Genomic DNA, 23,878 nt, shown 5'->3' on the forward strand with positions numbered 1-23,878 from the left:
GCTTAAAATCATTTCATGCACACACAGCTGCCCCCTTGGCATTTGCGTGCACAAAAACGCGGGGGCGAGCGAGGTGGACGGTTTGCTATTTCCAGTTATTTTGTGACGTAACAGTGTGATTGTTAACTTTTACGAGGTTTTATGTATCATACGTGAGGTTATTTATGTTCTTTTGTCCATGTTCCCAAGTCCTACTCACTTGCTCTTCATGCTTACGTTTCCTACTATATCAAACGTGATTAAAAAAACATTTTCTATAGAAAGCTGCTTTAAAAAAACATACTAATCCATTTTTCATGTTTTTTTCTACTACTTAATTATAATTATGCTCTATTTTATTTATCGTATTGCGTGCCGGCTCTGAATTTGTATGTTTTCCTTGCATTTTCATTTTCTTTAGCTATGAATGTTGTTCATGTCTACCTATGAGGATTTCCTTCAATCTTTTGCTTATATCCTTCTCGAAATCATGGCAGTAATCAACCAATCATAATCTTACAAAAATCATGGTAGAAGCAGAGCAACCAACTAGTACGCATTCGAAAGAACAGGCGTTTGCAGGGCTGTAGGCTGCGGTGTTTCAAAGCATATTGAAGAAATTAAACTTGTCAGGTCTTTGATGGCAACCAATTAGTTATCCCAAAAAAAATGAGAGATGAAAACTTGGACTTGCGGATTAACAGAATGCATTTTGCATAAATTGTTCGGTTCCGGGTTCGGGTTGTGCCATGTATGATTTCTTCGTTAGGTATAGTAGTTAATCAGCGGCGAGCATGTATTTTTCATCTTGGTGGGTCCCCCACTGTGGATCCTTTTTGGGCGTCTTTTGGTTTTGTTTGCAAAGAAACCTACCGACCCGGTTTCGGGTTCGGGTTCGGTTCAGCGCTTGTGTTGCTTTGTTCAGGCATACTGCGTACATATGCTTTGAGAACAAAAGATGACCCTGGTGTTGTTGAGATGAAAATTGCTAATCGGCACTATTCGGGTTCGGTTCAAAGTCGTCGGTTTCATGGACCAGCGAGTCCACGTGTCCAAAGGATTTCACCTATACTACTACTGCTAGCCAGAAAACCGATCTACGTGGCCGATCGGGTTCGGGTTCCCGAAAGCAATGACGTCTCAAGGCATATACTTACCTTAGAGCAAGTATAATAGTAGCCTATAAGCCAGCTAAATGTTGAGTTGAAGGAAAGAAGATAGGAGAGAGAGGAGAAGCGGGCTGTAAACTTACAGCCGGCTTGGACACAAGAACCAAGAAACTCTGTGGGAGAGACGAGTGAGCCCTGTATTAATTGTGAAGAGCTAACTATTATATGGGTAGGCTGAGAGAAGGCTATAAAGAATCTTATAGCCAGCAAGTCGGTTGTATTATTAGCCTTGCTCTTAAACAACAACGAGTACGTTGTCGCATGTTCATCATTCGATCTGTAATCGCTCCACTCGCTGCGATCTCGGCGAACGATTAATCTGACGGGCTCGGTACGATCAGACTGTGTTTAGTTCCACGTTAAAATTAAAAGTTTAAAGAAATTGGAACAATGTAATGAAAAAAATAGAAGTTTATGTGTATATAAAAGTTCGATGTGCGAAAAAATTAAAAGTTTAAAGAAAAAAATTAGAATCTAAACAAGGCCTCAGTTGTGGATGGACACTGGGCCGGTCGTTGTCATGGATTGCTACGACTAGCCTACGGTCGCCTTGCCCTCATTCAGAACTGATATGTCTCGACATCATCTCAGCTATGTGCAGCTCGATCTCATCGCCGCCTGGAGTTTCACCGGAGGTCGGGGAGGTCTCGATGAGGAACGACAGAAAAATCAATAGCCGGGAGATCAACGGCAAATCATCAAACCAATATAGGATTAGTCCAAGCATAGCTTCATGCTCCGGGCCACTTACGTGTTCTGAGTCACGTTTGAAAAAGCTTTCGTTTGAAAAAACTCTGCTCGCAAGTTGCAATATGTGGAGAAACCGATCTGTTCGGGTCGAATTTGGTTTCGGTTCCACGGAACTAGCTGTGGAGATGGAATACGCGTCGTGCGAAGTTTAATCATTTTCTTTCTGTTCACCACTTGTGTCCACTAATCCGTTTGACCCAGCTTCTGCTCTTGCCTCTTTGCGAGCACTGCAAATGTTTCGGTTTCTTTTGCGGTTTCGGGTAATTCGTATCGCGTCGCGGCCGTGGGCTGCAGGTCGTTGTCGATGCTTCTCCCGTTCTTCTAATACTTGACGTTGACAATCTCCTCCTCCTTCTCATGGCAACACCTGAGGTGCAAGATGCATGTGTTGCTCTGACATGGGATATGTACTTCCTGAGCAAAGAGAGAGAAAGAACAGATGAGAGGTAGTTGACCACACATCATGTAGTATTTACTCATCATTTGAATATTGTTTCTTTTCTCTTGTTATCCATGGAAATTTAGTATACATGACCATTTTGGAAATAACACACATGTTATTTTTTTTTAATTTCAATACATGTCAAGTTATATGTTATCATTTTGCGACATCTTTTTTTTAGACATGACTTTTCAAAATGATATTTTCGTTGTATTTCATTTTCGGTGTCAACAAATTGCAGTGTATATTATTTTCTTTGTCAATTAATGAAATTATACTTTGTTATGTAGCATATATCTGTAAAAAAAATCATGTATTTTTTATTTTAATTTATGCCAAATGATATATTATTTTCACAATGTCATTCTTGGACATCGGATATATTGTATTTGCGTGGTGATTGGACATTCATCTTGATATATCATGTCCGAATAAAACCAGATATAGATTAATTTCCGGACATACAAAACAAGGTGGTCAGATTAATTAAAAACATCAACGTATATTTGATGGCTAATCACATGGAGTAATGTGATTGTAGCCAAGAGATCTATTAAAACTACATGTTCATCTCTCTCTCTCTCATTCTCTCTCACGGTCACATTAGTGAAAAGACATGAATACAGTTGCAGACTAGTACTAGTACATGGGTGGGTGAGAAATGCATGACTACAGCATCATTGTGTACCTGCCTAAAATTTTCCCTATAAGAGTTTGGGCTGGGTAGGTACAAGTTGTAGTAGCTTTGGTGAAAATGATGATCAGCTACAACGAAAAATAGACACGTGTCACATGTGGGATTGAGGTGCAGATGCACCTAGGTTCATATTATCCAACTCCTATATATATATATATACATATACATATACATATATATATATGTATACATATATATGTATATATATTGATATTTCATAGTCTTTACGGGTCTGTTCACTTTGATGCTAAAAAAAATCTTACTAAATTTTGGTATTGCCTGCCAAAATTTTGGTAGGATTTCTTATATAGTTACCAAATTTTGGCAACAAAATAAATGTAGCCACTTTTTTGGCAACTTTACCAAAATTTGGTAAGGTTGAAAATGTCATCAAAGTGAACAGGCCCTACGTACTATATGTAATATAGGCCATTTTACATTTGTGTTAATGTCTAAGAAAATTGTGGATTAAGTAATTGGGATCCTCAGGCTAGCTAATTTGTATGACTCCGTCAAACGAAAATGAAAAGGACTGTTTCGTATGGTTGCTCCATAAGAATGGCCAATTTTCAGTTAAATCTATGTGATTATGAACTCTAATGTTTGGATAAAAAGAATTATATGAGACTTAAAGGTTCCACTAAAGATAAAGGTGTGTATGTGGTTTCTTCATAAGAAAGTAATTCTAACGAAATAAAACCTGGCCAAAAGAAAATGGTGGGGGGAGGAAGAAACATTGTTCTTTCTGTTATCCACAAGAGATAATCCAACATCTTTTCTTTGAGTATTTTCAGGGTTACGGATAAGGCATACCTCCTATCCTACGATTTACCAAATATGCCGGATTGGCATATCTCATATCCTATGATATGTTTCCGTATGCGATAAAGAAATATGCAAGGTATTATGGAAAATATCCTCACAGCATGTAGATTATCAGAGTCCTACTAGGAGAGGATAGAGATTATTCTATATCGTGCAGGGTTCATTGTCTCCGAGTTCTACTTGGAGACTAAGGCAGCTCATGGTATAAAAGGCACACCCCTGGAAGGGCTCGGGATCATCGAATCATAGCGCCAACACACCCACCATAGTTTACGAAGCCAAAGAACTCAAGCCGAAGTCGCCGGGAGATCACGTCGATCAATCTCAACAAGGATCTCGTCGGTATGATTGGATTCATCTATACCCTTTGTACTATGTGGTTTTCCATATTAATCTCGTATAAACTGGATTAGGGCTATTACATCACGAGGGGCCTGAATCAGTATAATCCTTGTTTCTTGTCTGCTTTAATATCGTATCGTTTAGATCATCGTACCAACGTACTCCAATACTCAATTTATCCAGTCTACGGGTATCCACCGTTGACAAGTATCAAGTTGCTCAGTTTGTTACAGATGTGTATTTTTTGTTTTTAATATCCCTCCACCCTGTAACGTCAAAAATATTTTTTGGTAATTGGCTTAGAGGGGTACCTAGGTCCATTAAAAAATTGATTCTAATCGGAGCTAGTGTTGTAAGTTGGCCAATTTTGAGTTGTCGTAATGATAAAGTTTTTAATGCTAAATAATTATCTAACCCTATGTAGGTTATCTTCATGTTTTCCAATTGGATCCATTTTTGGTCTACGATGCTACCACAAGAGGAACAGGATACCACGCGTAATGGTGCTATACTTTTGCAATCAGTAGCCAAGGGTCTCTTATTTCACTATGGGTGGCGTAGTTCCATTAGAATTGCTAGCTAAAAATCTGTGTGGTTTAACGCTAGTTAATAATAAAGAGGGTGGGGAATTGTCCCATCATCTTATTTCTCATTTTGATTTATTTTTATCTTTACCTTTTGTATTAAACTTATGACTTTGTGTGTTATGACCGAAGCCAGAGATGTAATCCATTTCCATTATCTAAAAAATAATTGGATGCCTCATTCATAAAACATTGGTTAAATATTTGAAGTTAGCTATTTGTCAAAAATATATTTGAAGGTATAAAAGTTTATACGTACCAAACATTCCATCACCAATCATCTAATGGACAATGGTACGAAACAATAATTAATCTGTAAACGTTGAACAAACCGGCATACCAACACAAGACGCAGTCGGAATATATACATAGTCTACAGATAATTATCTAGTGCAAGCCGTTTTTTCCTGAAATAAGTGGGTTCGTTTTGGTTCAGCATCAATCCCTTCGGCCTCACATTATCTTCATCGTTGATCTTCCCCGGCCACGTTCGGTCATCCATATTTACACAGATATGGTCAGTTTTTTCTAATAGATATGGTGATCCAATTTCTTGTTTGATTGGGTGGATAAGAATGGATTGAACATATTAATTAATAATAAAATATATTAATTATCATTAATATAGTCATAGTTTATACTAATTATACAACAAAATAGACTAATTATATCTTATCAATACTATTTTTGACAAGTTAATTACCAATTAACAACAAAATATATTAATTATTGTAAATAATTACTAATGGTAGAGATTAGCAAAGGTGGATATCCTCATCCGGCAATTTAACCGGAGCATTCATCCAGCATCTTCGTGGAATGCTTCCTCTCCGGAGCACCCTATCGATCCTTACCCACCAATTAGACATGTAAAAAAAACCGAATCGGCATAACCATACAGTGAAGGCTGTTGACTTCTTTCCATGGTGCAAGTGAACGTCCTGGTGCTTCCCAGGCCTTATTAACATGATGCTAGCCATGCCAAAGAGAAAAGGTGCAAGTGAACGTCCTGGTGCTTCCCAGGCCTTATTAACATGATGCTAGCCATGCCAAAGAGAAAAGGTGCTAGCCATGCCAAAGAGAAAAGCATTATATTAGCATACTATATAGATGTAGGTTCACAGTGCCATTTTTCAGATCGGTTAGCCTGGTGTGGTATTTATCCTTGCCCAAAACCTCAAGCTGTCTGCTTTAATAAAATAAATTGACTGGAAGGATTGATTTTAGAATGGAAGTTCTGGTATGAAACCCTCAGCATCACTAATATAAAAAAGCACATACATATTGGCACTATAGGCACCGGAACAGCTAAAACTAGCACCTATAGTGTTTTGCCCACCTCCACAGGCTGAAAATACAAAAAAAAAATCCATCACCTTTAAGTGAATATAGGTGCCGGTTTAATAGAAAAACCAATACCTATACTATACGTGCTATTTTTTTAAAAAAACCGACACTTATAATATATTAAAAACCGCCAGCTATAATATATTATCGGTGCCGGTATTTAAAAAAACGCACCTATCAAACGAGCCAAGCCAAGAGAGAGCCGCGCGCGAGTGGATAAAGGCACGCGTGGGAGGTGACGGGGGGCGACCTTCTCCATTCCCTGCCCTACTCTCACCCGTCTCTCTCCCCCTCTCACTCGGTCACCCCTTTCCTCCCCTCGTGGTGGTAATGGTGTCAGCAGCTCCTGCGGGCCGGATTCGGCGTTCTTCAGCCCCCTCCTGCAGATCCATCGGTGGCGGTGGCATTTCCAATGGGTGGATCCGGTAAAGGCAGTAGCAGTGGCGTCGGCGGCTCCCGCTAGCGGATCTGCGGGTTCGGTTTCCACTGTTCTATTCGGTTCGGTTTCCTGCTCACTATAAATACACGCACACGCATGGAGCTTCTTCTTTCATCCATTCTCCGAGCTCCAAAACCAAAAGCATTATTTCTCCTACACACCACAGCACACGCATACGCTGGAGATGGAGCTCATGGCCATTGTTCTCAGAACGGCGAGCTTGATCTCCGAGGCCTGCCGCAACGCCGATAAGTTGCCGGCGGCGCTGATAACGGGCGGCGCCGTCGAGGCCGTCGCGGCGATCTTCCTCGCCTTCTTCGTGCCTCCCGGTGGTTTGTTTGAGAACCACGGCAAGGGGCCCTTCTTCCTCTACTACGGCATTCTCGTCGCGGTGGGCGTCTTCGGGCTTGGTGAGGCGTCGGCCGGCTTCTGGGTGGCGGGGAACCTGGCAGACAGGCGTTCCGTCGGTATGACGATCTTGTGGGTTTCGATTCTGCCGCTTGTCATCGTGGCTGCGCTAGGCGGATTTATCATCTTCAAATAATTGTGCTCTTTCTTAGCCGTGCTCTCTGCTTCTTTCATCTTCAAATAGTTGTGCTCTTTGCTTCTCTCATCTTGAAATAGTTGTGCTCTCTTCTTCTCCTGTTGTATTCCTGTCGTCTGAGTTTGTCCCAATATTCTTGAAAGAGATTTGCTCTCATCCAACAAAAGAGGTACCGATATCTCACGGTACTAAATCGTTTCTGATCGTTCAATCTAGCTAGGTGGGATGGGCATTATTAGATCCAATGATCAGAAACGATTTGGTACCGTAAAGTATCGGTAGTTAGAGGTACTTTTTATTGGACCAAAGCAAATCTCTGATTGAAAAGAGAGGGAAAAAAAATCCAGTAGTGGTGTACTATCATGTATGACAGTGCGAGGGTCAGGATTCAGCCGTGTGTTTTCAACTTGGTAGCGGTCTGTTTGTGAGATTATGGTTATTATGAAGTAATTAAACATTTTGAGATTTGTTGTGGATCAGTATTCTGTTTAAGCAATTCTACGGTTCTTGAGGAGGAGATACCATGAGGTAAAAAAATTTAGAGTAAAATTTGGTACCTCATAGTACCTCATAGTATCTAGGTATAAAGAGGTACCAAATTTATAATAGAAAAAATGGTACCTTCTCTAGCACCGTAAAATTGCTCATTCTGTTTTATCTCGTGCACGTCTCATTGTTTCGTTTATGCTTATGTAAGCTGCAATTTTAAAAAATATAAGTAAAATATTTATATACATGTACTCAGCGATTTAAAAGCATTTAATAAACAATGACAGAAAAAATCTCAAAATCAACACTAAAATTAAAATTTGACTTATAAATATAAGTATAAACGAAACAATATGGTTTCAGTATCTCCTGGTACAAATATGTACAGTTCTATTTGTCCCACGCAAAATTATGTAAGCAGGCAAGCTCTGCAAACAGCTGGGTGTTCATTTCAAGAAGAAGCAACCGCATTACAGGGCTGCAGACTGAGTTAAGTTTAAGATAATCCTTTTCGAAGAAAGGCAACAGGATTGCCTTATATATTGATATAAGTTTCAGATAATCTTGCAGAAATATAACTTCTCAGCTCTGTCTTGCAAGTTTCAGATAATCTTGCAAGGCTGAGTTCGATACTATCTTCTATCAAATTTTACCTCCTCAATTTTTTGCGTTCACGTTTTTCAAACTACTGAACGATGTGTTTTTCAGAAAACAATTATATAAGAAAGTTGTTTTAAAAATTATACGTAGTATTAATCTAATTTTAACTAATACTTAATTAATTATATGCTAATGGATTGTTCCGTTTGATGTGCGTGGATAATTAGTTCCTAGCCGGTAATATCGAACTTAGCCTAACAAAGTACATTAGCACATGAGTACATGACAAAGGAAAGTCGTCCTCGCCTAATCAAAAGTTTCACTTACAAAGTTTATGTTCAGGGCAAAAACTATATTTCCTCTACGGTTCAGAAAGCGAAGCCAGACCAACCAAATGTGCATACAGAAGAATGAAACGACTGTATAGAACTATACAAGAGAACAATGGAAGTTGAATAAAAAATTCAGCTCCAATGCGTTAGGTTTCTGTGGATCAACTGTTTACACTTGACACGACGGTAGTGAAAACATTAAAACTGACAACACTCCTTTACGTAGAGAATACCTAAGCTAATTGGCTTTACAGTAGAAAATACAGCTGTGTCAAAAAAAATTACCATATTTGGAAAGATACGAGGAGGTATCATATTTTTTTATAATCAAATTTTGTACCTTTGGTTATCTCGAGGTATCAAAATTTTTAAAAAGAATAATTTTACCATCTTTGAAAAGGTACCGAAAGATACCATATTTCTAAGAAAAATAAAATTCACCTAAACTTTGGGCAAATTGAACGCTAACTTTTTGTTTTTAACCTGAATCGACAAAATGCTGGTGTTATATATAGCATGCAAAAAAAAAAATCAAATGCTGGCTTGATTATTAGGAGAGAAACTTTATTCTTCAGAAAATACATTGGGGTATCCAAATTTTACAATATAAATTTTGGTAGTTTGAGATAGCTAGTAATTGAAGATACCACGAAGTGAGCATAGTCCAACTCATTAGGTTTCTTGTGGTGGGACCAACAGCCGTATAGGGTAGGGTGTGTGTATCTATGTTCACATGTATGAGTGTGTGCGTGTCGTGGGCGCCTGCGTTTGTATGTGTTTCTAATTGAAGATAGCAAATTTTACACTTACCTACTCCCAGAGATGGTAAAATCACTTATTATTAGGATTGCTTGAGTTAACATCCGTATAGGCACCTGCTCCAATTTACACCCAGCACCATTTGTCAAGTACGATAACAGGAACACATTTTCTGTACAGAAGATCATTCATCTGTTTTTTCTTTTCTTTTTGCAACCTTGCCGCAACCCCAACCTCCTTTTGCGCGCAGCTTGCCGCCTTGCAGTGCCGCATAGAAAACCGAAAGAGCTGGCCGGTTTCGGGTTTCTCGTTTCAGATAATCAGATGCAACGGGTGCTTGCACGCTAGACGAGATGCACCACCACCAGGTCATCGCTGGAAGACAACGTGTGCAAAGAGGGAAAAAAAAACAAATGGTGAAAAACGATAATCCAGTTCAGACTTCAGACTTCCTCCCGCTCGAGCACATCGGGTAACCGATGCTCGATCGGTTCCGGATCGGTTTGGCCCGTGGACAGAAAGTGACGTGGTCTTTTGCTTCGTTGAGCTTGACTAGAGTATATTATTCGCACCCATCTCCTTCCCTGCACCTATGAAATTTCAGAATTCAACGAAAGGGAAGTGCCAATTCGGTTCGGTTTGAATCGGTTTTTCGCTCCGGTTTCTGCTGGTGTATATATTGGAGCAAACCGTCAACCCTGGTAATCGATCCCCGCCATTACACGAAGCACAAACAGAGCATCTCTCTGAAACACCACTAGAAAAACAGAGCATTTCTCCGAATCCGCGAATCGCTCCATACATTCACAGGATCGGAGGTACACAAATACATGGATCTGCCTGAGTTCCTCGCCAAGATCCTGCAGGCGATCGCGGACGCCTGCCTCGACGACAACAAGCTTCCCGGGGCGCTTATCTCGTGCGGCGTCCTCCAAGCCGCGGCTGCACTCTCCCTCATCTTCTTCCAAGCTCCGGGTGGTATCTTCAGCAACCATGGTAAGGCACTCCACTGGCTGTATTACGGAAGCCTTGTCACCGTGGTACTCGTCGGGTTTGGGGAGGCTTCTCTCGGATTTTGGGTGGCAGGGGATTTGGTAAACAGGCGAGCAGTGGGCACGACGATGCTCTTGGTTTGCATCTTCAGTCTGATCTACGTGGTCGCGCTTTGGAGCTCTGTTCTTGTGAGATGATGTCATTCTTTGCTGTATGTACAAGATTTAGCATTCCTTTGTGAGTGTGTGGTAGACTGGCAGTATTCAACTGTGTTATGCTGTTGTCTAAATATATTCATGGTAATATTCAAACTGTGTGGGATTTTCATTTGTAGTTTCAGAAAATCTTGGGACGATTTTTACCGTACTTTCTGATTTGGGCTGTTTTCATGTAATTAGTACTGGTATTTAAGAATAAAAAGTTGTTTTTCAGACGGTCGCGGTTCTGACATGAGCTTACGCTGCCTCCGTTCTAGTACCTCCGATAGCACGGCACATATATGTACTCACGTTCAGAAGGCAAATGCAGGAAACAAGTTGTAACGGGGTTCAGCACTTCAGCTTCTTCTGAATATATCCAGCAGTGCAGCATGCTGAAACTTCTCCCCTTCCAGTCCACCAAAGTTTCAACTTCAAATCTTGTTCATACTTGACTCAAAATTTCACGACCTGATCACCCTCAACTGGAAAATTTTCAAGCCACATGCAAACGATCTCTGTAGTAGTAGCTTTCAGTAATAGAACGAAAGAAACACTGATGCATTTATACAAAAGAAAAAAATGTAATTAATGGCCCGCATTTCGTACTGTGCACCCGGCCTGTCCAAGGAATAAGATCACTTTGACTCCCTCAACTGACCACTGAATCTAAATCGTATCCCGCAACCGTAATACCTGAAATTTTGACCCTCGAACTATCAAAACCGGTACAATTTGACTCTCTTGGTGGTTTTGAAGGGAGGTTTCTCTGACGTGGCGCACAAGTGGCAGTGTTGACTTGGTCTTCATCCCACGTGGCATTGATGTGGCGCTTATGTGGCGTTAAAATTTAATAAATATATGTGGGGCTCATTTGTCATTCACCCAAAAAAAAATTATGGGTCCCACAGACATGTGGGTCCTACATGTCATCTTCTCTCTCCACCCTTCTTCCTCCTCTCTCCCTTATCTCTCTCTCCCCTTGACATGAGCCAGCAGCTGGCAGGGGTTCGAGTGGAGGCGGCAGCAGGAGGGTGCCAGGCGGTGGACCTCGGGCGACGGGCGCGGGAGCAGCTCCTCCTTGCGGATGCAGAGCGGGCGCTCAAGGTGCGCAAGAGCCTGCGCCATGACTGCCACCAGCGAGCTCCTAGCATGGCATGGGGCAACCACCTGAAGCTTCCCGACGAAGACCTCCTTGCGCGCCCGCATGTTGAGGGTGAGCGGTTTGGCCTGAATCGGCCGGGGTGAGCGGCTGAGCGCCCGACGACGCCGCCGTTGGTGGCTGCTCCATGGAGTGTTCCCTGCTCAGCCTGAATCCGTTCCGGTTCAAGCCGATTTGGCCGCCGAGGACCGCGCCCAAATCCCCCTGAAGCCCTAGTGTTTCCCCTCCTCCCTGCCCGGGGATTTCGAGAAAAAGGATGTCCCCGGCGGCGCTTCCCCTCCCAACCCTTCCTCTTTTTTTTTGTTCATCTCGTGTGTTCGGTGAAATTCTCGTCTTCTTGGAGGCTTCTGAGGGGAGGGAGATACTGGACTAATCGGCTCAAGGTGTTGTGAAAGGACATGAGCTTGCCACGAGAGGCTCCTTGTCTCGTTTAGTTTGAGTTCGGGCTGGGCATCCCTTCTTCTATAGGTGAAAGTGGTGGTGGTGGTGCTACTGCGAGGGATGGCGAAAGAGAAGGATGGCGGCTCCGCCCCCTGCCCACCGTCGTTACCGCCGATCCGGACGCCGCTCCTCACGTATGAAGAGAAAGAGGGAGAGATAGAGAAGGAAGGAGAGGGAGGAGGAAGAAGGGATAAAGAGTGGATGACATGTGGGACCCACGTGTTAGTGGGCTCACAATTTTTTTATGTGAATGACTAGTGGGCCCGCATAATTTTTTTAATTTTAATGCCATATAACCGCTACGTCAATGCCACGCGGGACGAAAAACAAGTCAACACTGCCACATGTGCGCCACGTCAGCGAAACCGCCCTCCAAAACCACCAAGGGAGTCAAATTGTACCGGTTGGTGGTCAGTTGAGGGAGTCAAAGTGATCTTATTCCCCTGTCCAAGCATAACTCAAAGTTTTAAGCCAGAGCTGGGCTAAACTTGAACTGCTAATGGGCCAAATAACCAACTCGCCCACAGCCCATCGAAGTGGAAGGCGACGACTCCACCCGCCGTCAACGCAGCTCAGCCCGTCAGCCGTAGTAGTCCGAAAACGCCGGTAGGCGGGTAGCGCGTAGCAATCAGACAATTAATCCACGTCGACTAGGAGCAGAGCACGGCTGCCCCACCGCCCCACCCACATGTTCATCTTCTCCTTCCATCAAGTCTCCTCGTGTACTCTGCTTTTGCCATCCTCGCCTCTTGCATTCAGCCTTGCACACGCCATTGGCCACAGTCCAAGGACTGCTCCTGTTCTGTTCCGATGGAAGAGGTGGAAGCCGGTTTGCTGGAGGGCGGCATCGGGTGGCTGGCGGAGACCATCCTCGAGAACCTGGACACCGACAAGCTGGATGACTGGATTCGCCAGGTTGGGCTCGCCGCTGACACCGAGAAGCTACGGGCTGAGATCGACAGGGTGGATGGGGTGGTCGCTGCCGTGAAGGGGAGGGCGATCGGGAACAGGTCACTTGCCCGATCTCTCGGTCGTCTCAGGGAGCTGCTCTACGACGCCGACGACGCCGTCGACGAGCTCGACTACTTCAGGCTCCAGCAGCAGGTCGAGGGAGGAGGTACTGTCTTTGCATATCCATGCCTTTTATTTAAGTTTGCAAGCTGCGTGCCAGCAACAATGGCGTCAGTTTCCAATCCATGCTTGTGGTACAGTTATTACACGGTTTGAGGCTGAAGATATGGTTGGAGATGGAGCAGAGGACGAGGACGATATTCCGATGGACAATACTGATGTACCGGAGGCAGTGGCGGCAGGCAGCAGCAGCAGCAAGAAACGGTCCAAGGCATGGGAACACTTTACTCCCGTAGAGTTCACTGCTGGTGGGAAGGCTTCTAAAGCACGATGCAAGTACTGCGACAAGGACCTATGTTGCACATCTAAGAACGGGACATCAGCTTTGCGCAACCATCTCAATGTTTGCAAGAGGAAACGTGTAACAAGTACTGACCAACCGGTAAATCCATCAAGGTAATGCTAATGGAGTTCTGAATTTAGTGTAAATCCGTTAAAGTGTAAATTTGGCCCGTTACATCCGCTTAAGATCTCATTCTGTCTCTAATCTTCTAATAGCCAACTCATGATCATTTTTTTGTAATAGTACCGGCGATGGTTTACCAAATGGTAAATCTGTTGCAGCTGGTAATTCAGTGCACAGAAAAAGGAGAAGAACCAACGAAGAATCGACAAAAAACGTCCCCGCTAAACCTTGGAACAAGGCTGATTTTTCCAATAGGATCCAGCAAATTACTCGTCATTTACAGGAGGTTATGAATGAGATTCTGAGGCTACATGGATCGGACTCTTTTGCAAGTTCAAACCTATATCACAATACAAGTTCAGATTCACATCCAATAACATCAAGTCTTGTTCAAAGGAAAATGTATGGAAGAGCTGTAGAGAAAAAAATTGTCATAAAGCTCATGACAGAGGATGATTCTGACGCTGTAACTGTGGTACCTATTGTTGGCATTGGTGGTATTGGGAAGACAACTCTAGCTCAGCATATATACAATGACCCGGTTGTAGAACGTCAATTTCAACACAGGATATGGGTTTGTGTATCTAACAACTTCGATGAAATACGACTCACAAGAGAGATGCTAGACATTGTCAGTCAAGAAAAGCATGATGGATTATGCAGTTTTGCTAAGCTTCAGGAGAGCTTGATGACTAATATCAGATCAAAGAGGTTTCTACTTGTTTTAGATGATGTCTGGGATAACATGAATATCTTCCGATGGAACAAACTGTTGGCTCCCTTGAAGTCTAACAATGCGAAGGGTAACGTGATTCTTGTCACAACTAGAAGTATGTCCGTCGCAAAAAGGATAGGCACAGTTGAAGCAATCAAGTTACGGGCTTTGAAAGAAAAGGATTTCTGGTTATTGTTTATAGCATGTGCATTTGGTGAGGAGAAATACAAAGCACATAAATGCCTAAGCACCATTGCGCAGCAAATAGCAGATAAATTAAAGGGCAATCCATTAGCAGCAGAAACTGCAGGGGAGTTATTAAACAGGCACCATACCATTGATCACTGGAACAACATTCTAAAGAAAGAGGATTGGAAATCTCTGCAACTCACTGGAGGCATCATGCCTAGTTTGAAACTTAGCTATGATCAGCTGCCCTCTCATTTACAGCAATGTTTCATGTTCTGCTCTATATTCCCCAGTAATTATCGTTTTGTTGGTGAGGAATTGGTCCGTATTTGGACTTCACAAGGATTTATAAAGGACAACCATTCAAATAAGAGGTTACAGGAAATAGAACAGGAATATCTGACTGATTTGGTTAATTTGGGCTTCTTTGAGCTTGTTGGAGTAAAAAAATCCCGTCTAGGTGATCAGACATGCTATGCTGTGTGTGGTCTTATGCATGATTTTGCTAAGATGGTTTCAAGAAATGAGTACACATGCACAACTATAGATGGTCTACAGTGCAGTAAAATTGCACCAACTACACGTCATTTGTCAATACTAGCTGATTATACATGCCATAGAGGTGATCACAACAACGAAAACATAACTAGAAATGCAATTCCATCACTGAGGAATTTGAGGACGTTGGTGATAATTGGGAGAAATGTCTTCTCGTTCTTGCAATACTTCAACGATATTGTCCAAAAAGCACAAAATCTACGTCTGCTGCAAATATCTTCAATATATATTGGTTTTAATCCCTTGCCATGCAATCTGGTAAATCCTACCCATATTCGCTATATAAAGATTGGCAACGCAGCTTGGACTCAATCTCTCAGCAAGTTTTACCATATTCAAGTATTAGATGTTGGTGAAACAACTGATCGTGTTGTGCCTAAAGGTATGGATAACCTTCTTAGCCTACGGCATCTTGTAGCAGAAAACACAGTGTACACGCCCATTGCTAGCATCGTCAGAATGGCTTCTCTTCAGGAATTACGTGGTTTCAATGTTCAAATCGCTAGCAGTTCTGAAATAACACTACTTCAATCCGTGGACCAGATTGTACAACTCGGCGTGGCCCAACTTGAAAATATTACTATTAGTGACGACGCTCGTGGAGCAAGACTAAGAGACAAGCAAAACTTAGAAAAGCTGCGACTTTCGTGGAGTCCTTGTTCGTCACAGGATAAATGTGAGAATGCCAGAGAGGTGCTTGAGGGTCTCGAACCACATAAGAACCTTAAGCATCTGCAGATATCTGGGTACAATGGTGCTACCTCTCCATCATGGCTTGCTGCCGCTTCACTTACCTCTTTACAGGCTCTTTGCCTAGAGTCTTGTGGACAATGGCAAATACTTCCATCACTGGAGCGCCTTCCATTTCTTAGAAAGATGGAATTGAGGAATATGGAAAGCTTATTTGAAATACCAATTCCTTTGCTGGAGGAGCTGATGTTATTTGACATGCCAAAGTTGGAGAGATGCTCTTGCACTTCTGTCATGAACTTGAATGACAATTTAAGGGTTCTCATGATCGAGAGTTGCCCTGTGCTGAAGGCCTTTCCGTTGTTTGAGAACTGCCAGCAATTTAAAATCGAGCGGTCGCCATGGTTATCCCATCTTAGCAAGCTTACCCTCCATGACTGTCTTGATTTGTCTGTGCCTCATCCTCTCCCCCCCTCAACTATTGTTTCAGAGTTATCCATCAAGCACGTTTCAACACTTCCAACAATGGAGGCGTCATGCAGCGAAATGAGTATTGGGTTACCTGAGTATTTTGATAATTCCTTCGATGAGCCTTCTGATCATCTGACAACGCTGGATGATAAAGTGTTGTCATTCAATAACCTGAGGTTCATAACAAGATTGGTAATAAATGGCTGCCGAAATCTGACATATATTTCATTTGAAGGATTCAGGCAGCTCATCTGTTTAAAGAGTTTGAAAATATGGTCTTGCCAAAATCTTTTTTCTTCACGCGTTCCGCTGCCGTCTACCAGCGAAGATGTGGCAGATGCGAATTGGAATGCCCTCCCATCTCTTGAAAGTCTCGGTATTTCACAATGTGGAATAACAGGGAAGTGGCTATCTCTGATGCTGCAACATGCGCATTCCCTACAAGAATTGAGTATAAATAGTTGCGAACAGATAACAGGACTGTGGATAGGAGAGGAAGAAAACAATCAACCAAATCTAATGTCAGCTCTGGAGGCTTCGTCGTCACGATATACAGGTGATGCAGTGATAACCTCAGCTCGAGATGGACTACTGAGAATTCCGTTAAATCTCATCTCCTCTTTGAAGAAGATATCTATTTGGTGGGGCTCTGGTTCAACACCTTATAAAAGCATAAAAAGTCTTGCTAGATCTACCTCTCTCTTCGGCGGGGCACGCCTTTTTTTTTGCCAGGCAATTGGGGCATGTCCCAACCAGCTCTTGTCTTTGGTGCATAATAACGACACAGATGATGACGGAAGATGGCTCCTTTCACTGTCATTTAAAGAAGATTTAGACGTTGGCGTACACGATGATTCCATAGAAACGCTGCTGCCCTGTTTTATAGGGAAATCCGTCCACCTCAAAGAAATAAAAGTGGAGGACAGCACAGGTTTGAAATCTCTACAGCTGCATTTCTGCACAGTACTTGAAGATTTGATAATTGGAAACTGTGGATCTCTCACCGCTCTAGAGGGTTTGCAATCCCTTCGCAGTCTCAGGCGTTTGGATTTATACGGATGCCCTGGCTTGCCTCCATTTTTGAAGAGTTTGTCAAGGAAGGTCGATGAGCTATGCCCACGACTGGAAAGGCTCCGCATCGATGAACGATCTTTCCTTACCTCGTCCTTCTGCAAGCATCTCACCTCCCTCCAACGCCTGGAGCTTCATGACTGGGAGAACTTAGGGGTTGATGATTGGGCCATCGAAGTGGAGAGACTAATGTCTAGGCAGGAGAGAGCACTTCGGCACCTCACGTCCTTGCGACAGCTCCGGTTCGAGTGTTTCGACTATCTCGAAGATCTTCCTGCAGGGCTGCACGCCCTTCCCTACCTCAGGACACTGGAGATCCACAATTGCCGGTGCATCAAGAAGCTGCCGGAAATGGGCCTCCCACCTTTGCTGGAAGAACTGGATGTCAGTCAATGCAGTGAAGAGCTAACTAACCTATGCAGAACACTGGCAAGCAAGGTGAAGGTTAAAATTGACGGGAAATATGTGAATTAATTACTAGGTGGCTTGTTAAGCGAACCTTTTTCCATATGCTCAACTGGTATCCGCACACTCCTTTCTAAGGTAAACTTCTATTTCCATCAAGTTATCTACAGACTTGACATGTGCTCAGTGTCAGTGCTAAACTAAGTACTCTCTGTTCAGGCGTTCAAACTTCTGTACATACCATTGTCGAGAAAGTGTTCTGACTTCTGAGCCTCCCTGTTACTCCTAGATCAACTGTTGCGAAGCTAGTTTTGGTTTGCCTGACAAAAAGGTCAAACTTTATTTTGGTTCTTTTACTCAAGTATCAGAAATTGGTTATCACTTGCCAGAATATGCAGTGGTTGTCTCACTTGAGAGTTGAGAACCTCACCCTGATTTGGTTATGCAATTGTGTGTCTCATATTTTGATCTATGTTTCTGAGCTGTGACTGCTGTTCAATATTGAAAGCAGTCAATCGGTTCAATCTTCGTTGTTTGATATTCATTATGTCTCCTAAGAAAAGGACAATTGTTGTTCATCTTCATGATTACCGTCTTACAGAAGGCATTGTGTTTGTTATGCTCTTCTGGAACTCCTATTGTGCTCTAAATAGTGCTCGCATCTTCAGACAATTTCAGTGTAGGTTACTTGTCTGTTTCCTAGTGGGTTTTTTATGTATATCTTTAAGGTTTTTTTTTTTTTGGGGCAAGGATGCAACAATGACTCACTGTTTCAAACGAAGAGTCATTTACAACGACACATCAAATTACGCAAGAGTAAAAGGCAGATGCTTATTGGGAAGAACAGATAGCCAAAGAAACCATATTCTGTTATTCAGATCAGAAAGCCTGATCGAACTACCAGTTGACACCGTGGTCTCCACTTTTCCCTTGTTATATATACATTGACCATCTGCGCTATCAAAAATTCATAACGCCCACAAAGCCAGTTCATCCACTACAAAGTACAGTACTAGTACTGTAGTACATACTAAAAGAAGACACCCGAATCGGATTGGAGAGTTGAGATAGGTTACCTCCCGGTTGCGAGGTTCGCCTTCACCGTGACGAGATCCATAATACGACGTGGTGTGCTAGTCGTGGGGTCCGAGGCGCTTGACTTCCACTCAGGCGCGCTGGAGCAGATGCCGCGCTTGTCCTTCCGAAGCCTCGGCCGGATCTGCAGCATCGCCGCCTGGATCTTCTCGCCGGGGGCAGGGGAAGGTGCCGGTGAGGCGAGCCATGGCGCAGCGCTTGGCTCTGTTCCTCCCATATGTAGAGATGCGAGAATTTTCAGAATATGCCATCAAATACGCACTGTTTTTAGGATATGCCATCTAATTCGTGCTACTTTCGAAACACGAATCGGAACACGAATTTTCTTCGTTCCGTGCCATTCCGTCTATTGAGTCACTGCCGCCGTTGTCTTCCGTCCGCCCGCCGCCGCCGTCGCCAGTCCACCACCGCCCGCGTCGGCCGCCGGCGTCTGCCGTCGCCGGGCTCGTCGAAGTCCACTACCCGCGCAGCAAGCGCCCCTGCCAGCCGTGTCGTCGTCTATCTGCCGCCGCCATCGTCGTCCTCCTCCGCCACGGCCCGCGCCGGCGCCCTTGTCAGCCGCGCCGGCCTCCGTTCGTCGCCGGCGTCGTCGTCGTCCACCGGCCGCGCCCGCGCCCATGTCAGTCGCGGCGTCGCCCGTTCGCCGTCGTCGCCATCGTCGTCATCCACTGCCCGCGCCGCGCGCGCCCATGCCAGCGTGTCGTCGTCCGTTCGCCGCCGCCATCGTCGTCGTCCTCCGCCACGGCTTGGCTTGGCGCGAGCATGCTCGGGGAGGAGCTCCGCGGGTGGGGCGCGGCGGCTCTCCAAGGCTGGGCATGGAGCGCGGGTGGAGGACGCACGCGAGCGCGGGCGGCGGACGGACGATGGCGCATGCGAGCGCGGGCGGACGAGGCGGCTGACGGCGAACGGACGACGCCGCGGCTGGCATGGGCGCGCCCGCGGCCGGTAGACTTCGACGAGCCCGGCGACGGACGGACGGACGCCGGCGGCTAACACGGGCTCCAGCGCGGGCGGTGGACGACGACGACGCCGGCGATGGATGGACGCCGGCGCGGGCAGTGGTGGACTGACGACGGCGGCACCGGGCGGACGGAAGACGACGGCGGCAATGACGCAATAGATGGAGTGGCACGGAACGAAGAAAATTCGTACTCCGATGGCGTATTCTGAAAGTAGCACGAATTGAGTGGCATATCCTGAAAACAGTGTGTATTCGATGGTATATTTTGAAAATTCTCCAAATAGGTGATGGGGAAGTGTTCCACGCGACATGAGAGGATGGACTCAACAAGCGTCCACTGCTGCTCGCTGCACTGGATCGGTGTGATCGCGCTTTTGGAGAAGTTTGTTTTGAGACCTGTAGCCTCCCCAAACAGCTCCAGAATTCCTTTGATAACATGAGCCTCATCCGTAGTGGGTCGGAAGAACAACACGGCGTCATCAGCGTAAACTGAGATTGGGGGCAGATTTCTTCTTGCGTTCAGAGGCGAAAGCAGTTGGGCCACCTTTGCCTGAGACACCATTGCTTGCAGGGGTCACCCTGCCTCAGCCCCCTCGCCGGCTTAATTGGATTAGACAGCACACCGTTGATCAAGATGCTCGTTTCTTCTGTGAGAAAAACAGCTGAGAGCCATCTTCTCCAAAGTGGGTCAAACCCTCTGAACTGTAACATTGTCAACAGAAATCCCCAAGAGACAGTGTCGAAGGCCTTGGAGATGTCTAGCTTCAACAACTTCATTGGCTTCTTTTGTCCGTGAAATTGCTGCACCAACCCTTTAAGGGCTCGTTCGGCTGGAGGGTAAAAGGCCGGGATACCGGCCTTTTCCCCTGCCTCTTTGGGGAAGCCCACCACGGGGGAAAAAACCCTGTGCTAACAAAAAGTCCATTCGGTTCGGTCCGGGATGGTGGATATCCCGGCTCAATACCCCCCAAGCCCTCGGCCCGTTTGGTTGGAGGGAGTTTTTAAAAGGGATTGGGAGTTTAGAGGAATAAGGCTATTAAGTGTTTTTTTTGTTGTGAGACATGGGAATTTTGTTGGGATGGGGATGGGGAATTGAGGAAGGAACTCCCTCCTTTTCAATACCTGGGTAGGGGCGGTAATTGGGAGGGAATTCCTCCTTTATTTTGTCTAAGCAAATCTCAGTCATCCGTTTAATTTATATTAATGAACTAATCTCTAACTAAACTCCCTATCAATTTCCATCGCCTCTACCAAACAAGATATTGGGATTAAAAATCAAATTCTCATCTTAATCTCATCATCAATTTCCTCGTGTAAACTTCCATTCCCCTTCCCTCGAGTTATCAAATAAGCCGCAGGGATATTGGTCCACTGCTCAGACCGGTGGAAATCCACCACTCCACCACGCGTCCACGCCGCCTCCTCTCCTCGCCGCAAACTCGAGCGGCGCTGGCGCCGCCTCTCCTCGCCCCGTCGCGTGCCGGCGCCTCCCACCGCATCCACCCATGCCGCCGGCTCCTCCTCTCGCCGCGTACACCACCGCCTCTTCTCACCGCAGACGCCGCCTCCTCCTTTCCCCGTAGACGTCGCCGCCGCCGCCTCTCCCCGTAGACGACGCCACCTCCTCCTTCGACAACGCCTACACCAGCTACCAGAGCCTCCTCACGCTCATTCGCGCCACCCGCTCCACCTCCGACGAGACCCGCGGCGGCTGCCGGAAGTGCGGCCGCGTCCGCCACCTCACCTTCCAGTGCCACAACCTCCTCTCCGGATCCGCCTCCCTTTCTTCTCCGGTGCCGGCACCTCCTCCCTTCCTTCAAGTGCGTAGCCTTCTCTTCTCCCCCGCAGCACCAGGTGAGTCCCTTACTTTTCTCCCCATCGCTGCTAGTGTGGATGAAAAACCTTACGTTTTGCTGCCTTCCATCCATGCAAGATTCGTTGGCACTTCTGTCCAGGCACCGTGTCTTCCCCAACAAGAACCTCGGCATCTTCCTGAGTTCCTGTATCTCATTTAGGTATGTTAAATTTCATCCTGCAAATCAGAAAGTTTGTGTTTCACTTCAGAAAGTATTCTCTGGAATATAATATTAAAATCTTAGTTTATCAAGCATTATAAGCTCCATGTTTCAGGAGGATCTCATTCTGAACTATTGATTTGTCTTGTCCAAAATATTACCTCTTCCAATTTTACTTCGAGACCATTGAGCTTTGACTTCAGGTTCTGAACATCTTCTGTTACCTGTCCAAAATACAGAGCAACTTCAATAAAACTAGTGGGAAGATTTTTTAAGAGAGATCAGAAATGTAGTGCGAAAAATATGTAATTTGAAGATCTCTATAAGTGCAGCTTAGTTTTAGCGCATTGTATCTAGTTGCATATTTATATAGTACTAAGTTTTACTACTGTCCCTGGGTGCTCAGATTTATATAGTACTAAGTTTTACTACTGTCCTTGGGAGGAGTTAGTAAATTGCTGCAAGCGGTAATGACATTAGTTCTAGAGAATGGCATATCTGCATTTGTAATAGAGAGTGACATGTGTTTGTTCAGAGTCATTAGCTGAAATTGGACAGCAAGTATATTCAGTCTCAGATCATGTGCAGGTTGAGGAGTTTCAGTTCTATGAAACTGAAATTTTCTACTTTGAGGGGAGAGGGTGTGGTGGGAGATGGATGGATGGGCGGCGGAGCGGATGGCTCTTCGTCGCGGGCTCACGGCGGATGGAGGAGCGCTGGGCGGCATCGCCTCGAGGCGCACGTGCACATGGGCGGTCAACCGCTCAGCCATCACTGCCAGGAAAAGGATAAGGAAGAGGTCTAGGGCTTTGAGATCAACTTTTGACTTTTTGGTGCTCACTATTGTCTATTGGGCCTTCTAAATAAATGGGCCTATCAGTTTTGTGGCCTGGTAGCCTGTTGAGGTATGAGCTCGTTAAGGCTTGCGAGCAGCTCGCGAGCCAGCTCGAGCTGGCTCGTTATCTCTAACGAGCTAAAATGCTAGCTCGGCTCGTTAGGAAAATGAAACGAGTCGAGTTGAGCCGAGCCGAGCTTGTCACGAGTCGAGCGAGTTAACGAGCCATGAGCTTTCTGTCCACCTCTACTTTGGATAACATCAAGTGCCATGTGGAACTGCAATTTTGCCTCTGTAGAGATGCCTTTTGCCCAATCTCTAAGTCCGACTGCCGTATGCTGTAATTTTTGACTCAGGCGGTGCATAGGTTCAGTGTGCGACGGGGGTTGGCTCCAGATAGCCTTGACTTTGTCTTTAAACCCCGGGATCCGCATCCAAAAGTTTTCGAACTTGAAGGTTCTCGGTCTACGTGAGCACTTGTCACGCCTAGAAATTCACGAAACAGAATCTCTGAACTGAATGTGCATTAAACCCCTTGTCCAGGACCAGTCAGGGTACACAATCGACAAAGTTGACATACAGATCCACATCTTACAAAACATTCAAATGTCTTACATAAATGCAGCGGAAAAAGGTAAACAAGCTTATTCTAGGCTTGACGCTTGTAGCGCGGCAAGACCACTCCACAGGCATCCTCGACGGCAGGACGGAGATCACTCGGAGAAACCACCATCTGAAGCATACTCCAACTCTGGTGTGGGAGAAACAAAGCAAGACTGAGTACTACCCACTCTACTCAGCAAGTCATACCGGAAGAGAGGGTATGATGCAAGTGTTTCCATGGGAAGGCTAGGGTTTCATTTGCATTAAGCTAGCATTAATTAAAGACTGTAGTTGAAAAGTAGTAAAACTGTTGTAGTAATTAATCAATATTATATCACCACTGTCCAACGCTACACCACGTTGCGACATGCCCAAGCCAACCACCTGGACTACTCCAGTTCCATTAAGTCAAATTATTATAAAATGAGACTAATCACAGTGAGCTGGTCGATCGCCCATAACCGCGGGCACGGCTATTCGAATAGTTTTACTCTGGTCAGAGATGTACATCTGTACCCACAAGACACAGCCCCACGACACGTTACCGTGTGCCGGTATACCACCATGGTACCCCGGAAAGGGACTGTGACAGGACCCTTAGCATAACCCCTTCTAACCAATCGTACCACCGCAAGTTTCGCC

The 23,878-nt window shown here is 44.9% G+C and overlaps 3 protein-coding genes across 3 annotated transcripts; 2 read left to right on the plus strand and 1 right to left on the minus strand.

The window, feature by feature from the left end:
* The first annotated feature begins 6,758 nt into the window (after positions 1-6,758).
* Positions 6,759-7,118, plus strand: LOC127770932 (uncharacterized). The gene has a single exon (XM_052296701.1). The coding sequence runs from the start codon at positions 6,759-6,761 to the stop codon at positions 7,116-7,118; it is 360 nt and encodes a 119-aa protein (XP_052152661.1).
* A 5,645-nt stretch (positions 7,119-12,763) lies between these two features.
* On the plus strand, positions 12,764-16,401 carry LOC127770933 (disease resistance protein RGA2-like; the record flags this gene model as incomplete). The annotated part of the gene is made up of 3 exons (XM_052296703.1): positions 12,764-13,208; positions 13,303-13,618; positions 13,749-16,401. Coding segments are annotated over exons 1-3 (3,276 nt in total), but the record flags the coding sequence as incomplete, so codon positions are not given.
* A 13-nt stretch (positions 16,402-16,414) lies between these two features.
* Positions 16,415-19,192, minus strand: LOC127770934 (uncharacterized). Its single transcript, XM_052296704.1, has 3 exons — positions 18,804-19,192; positions 16,553-16,689; positions 16,415-16,422 (listed from the first exon to the last, which is right to left on the minus strand). The coding sequence occupies exons 1-3, from the start codon at positions 19,037-19,039 to the stop codon at positions 16,415-16,417; spliced, it is 381 nt and encodes a 126-aa protein (XP_052152664.1). The 5' UTR covers positions 19,040-19,192.
* Positions 19,193-23,878: the final 4,686 nt, after the last annotated feature.

This window comes from Oryza glaberrima, chromosome 4, assembly GCF_000147395.1.
Source record: "Oryza glaberrima chromosome 4, OglaRS2, whole genome shotgun sequence".
NCBI classification, from domain to species: domain Eukaryota; kingdom Viridiplantae; phylum Streptophyta; class Magnoliopsida; order Poales; family Poaceae; genus Oryza; species Oryza glaberrima.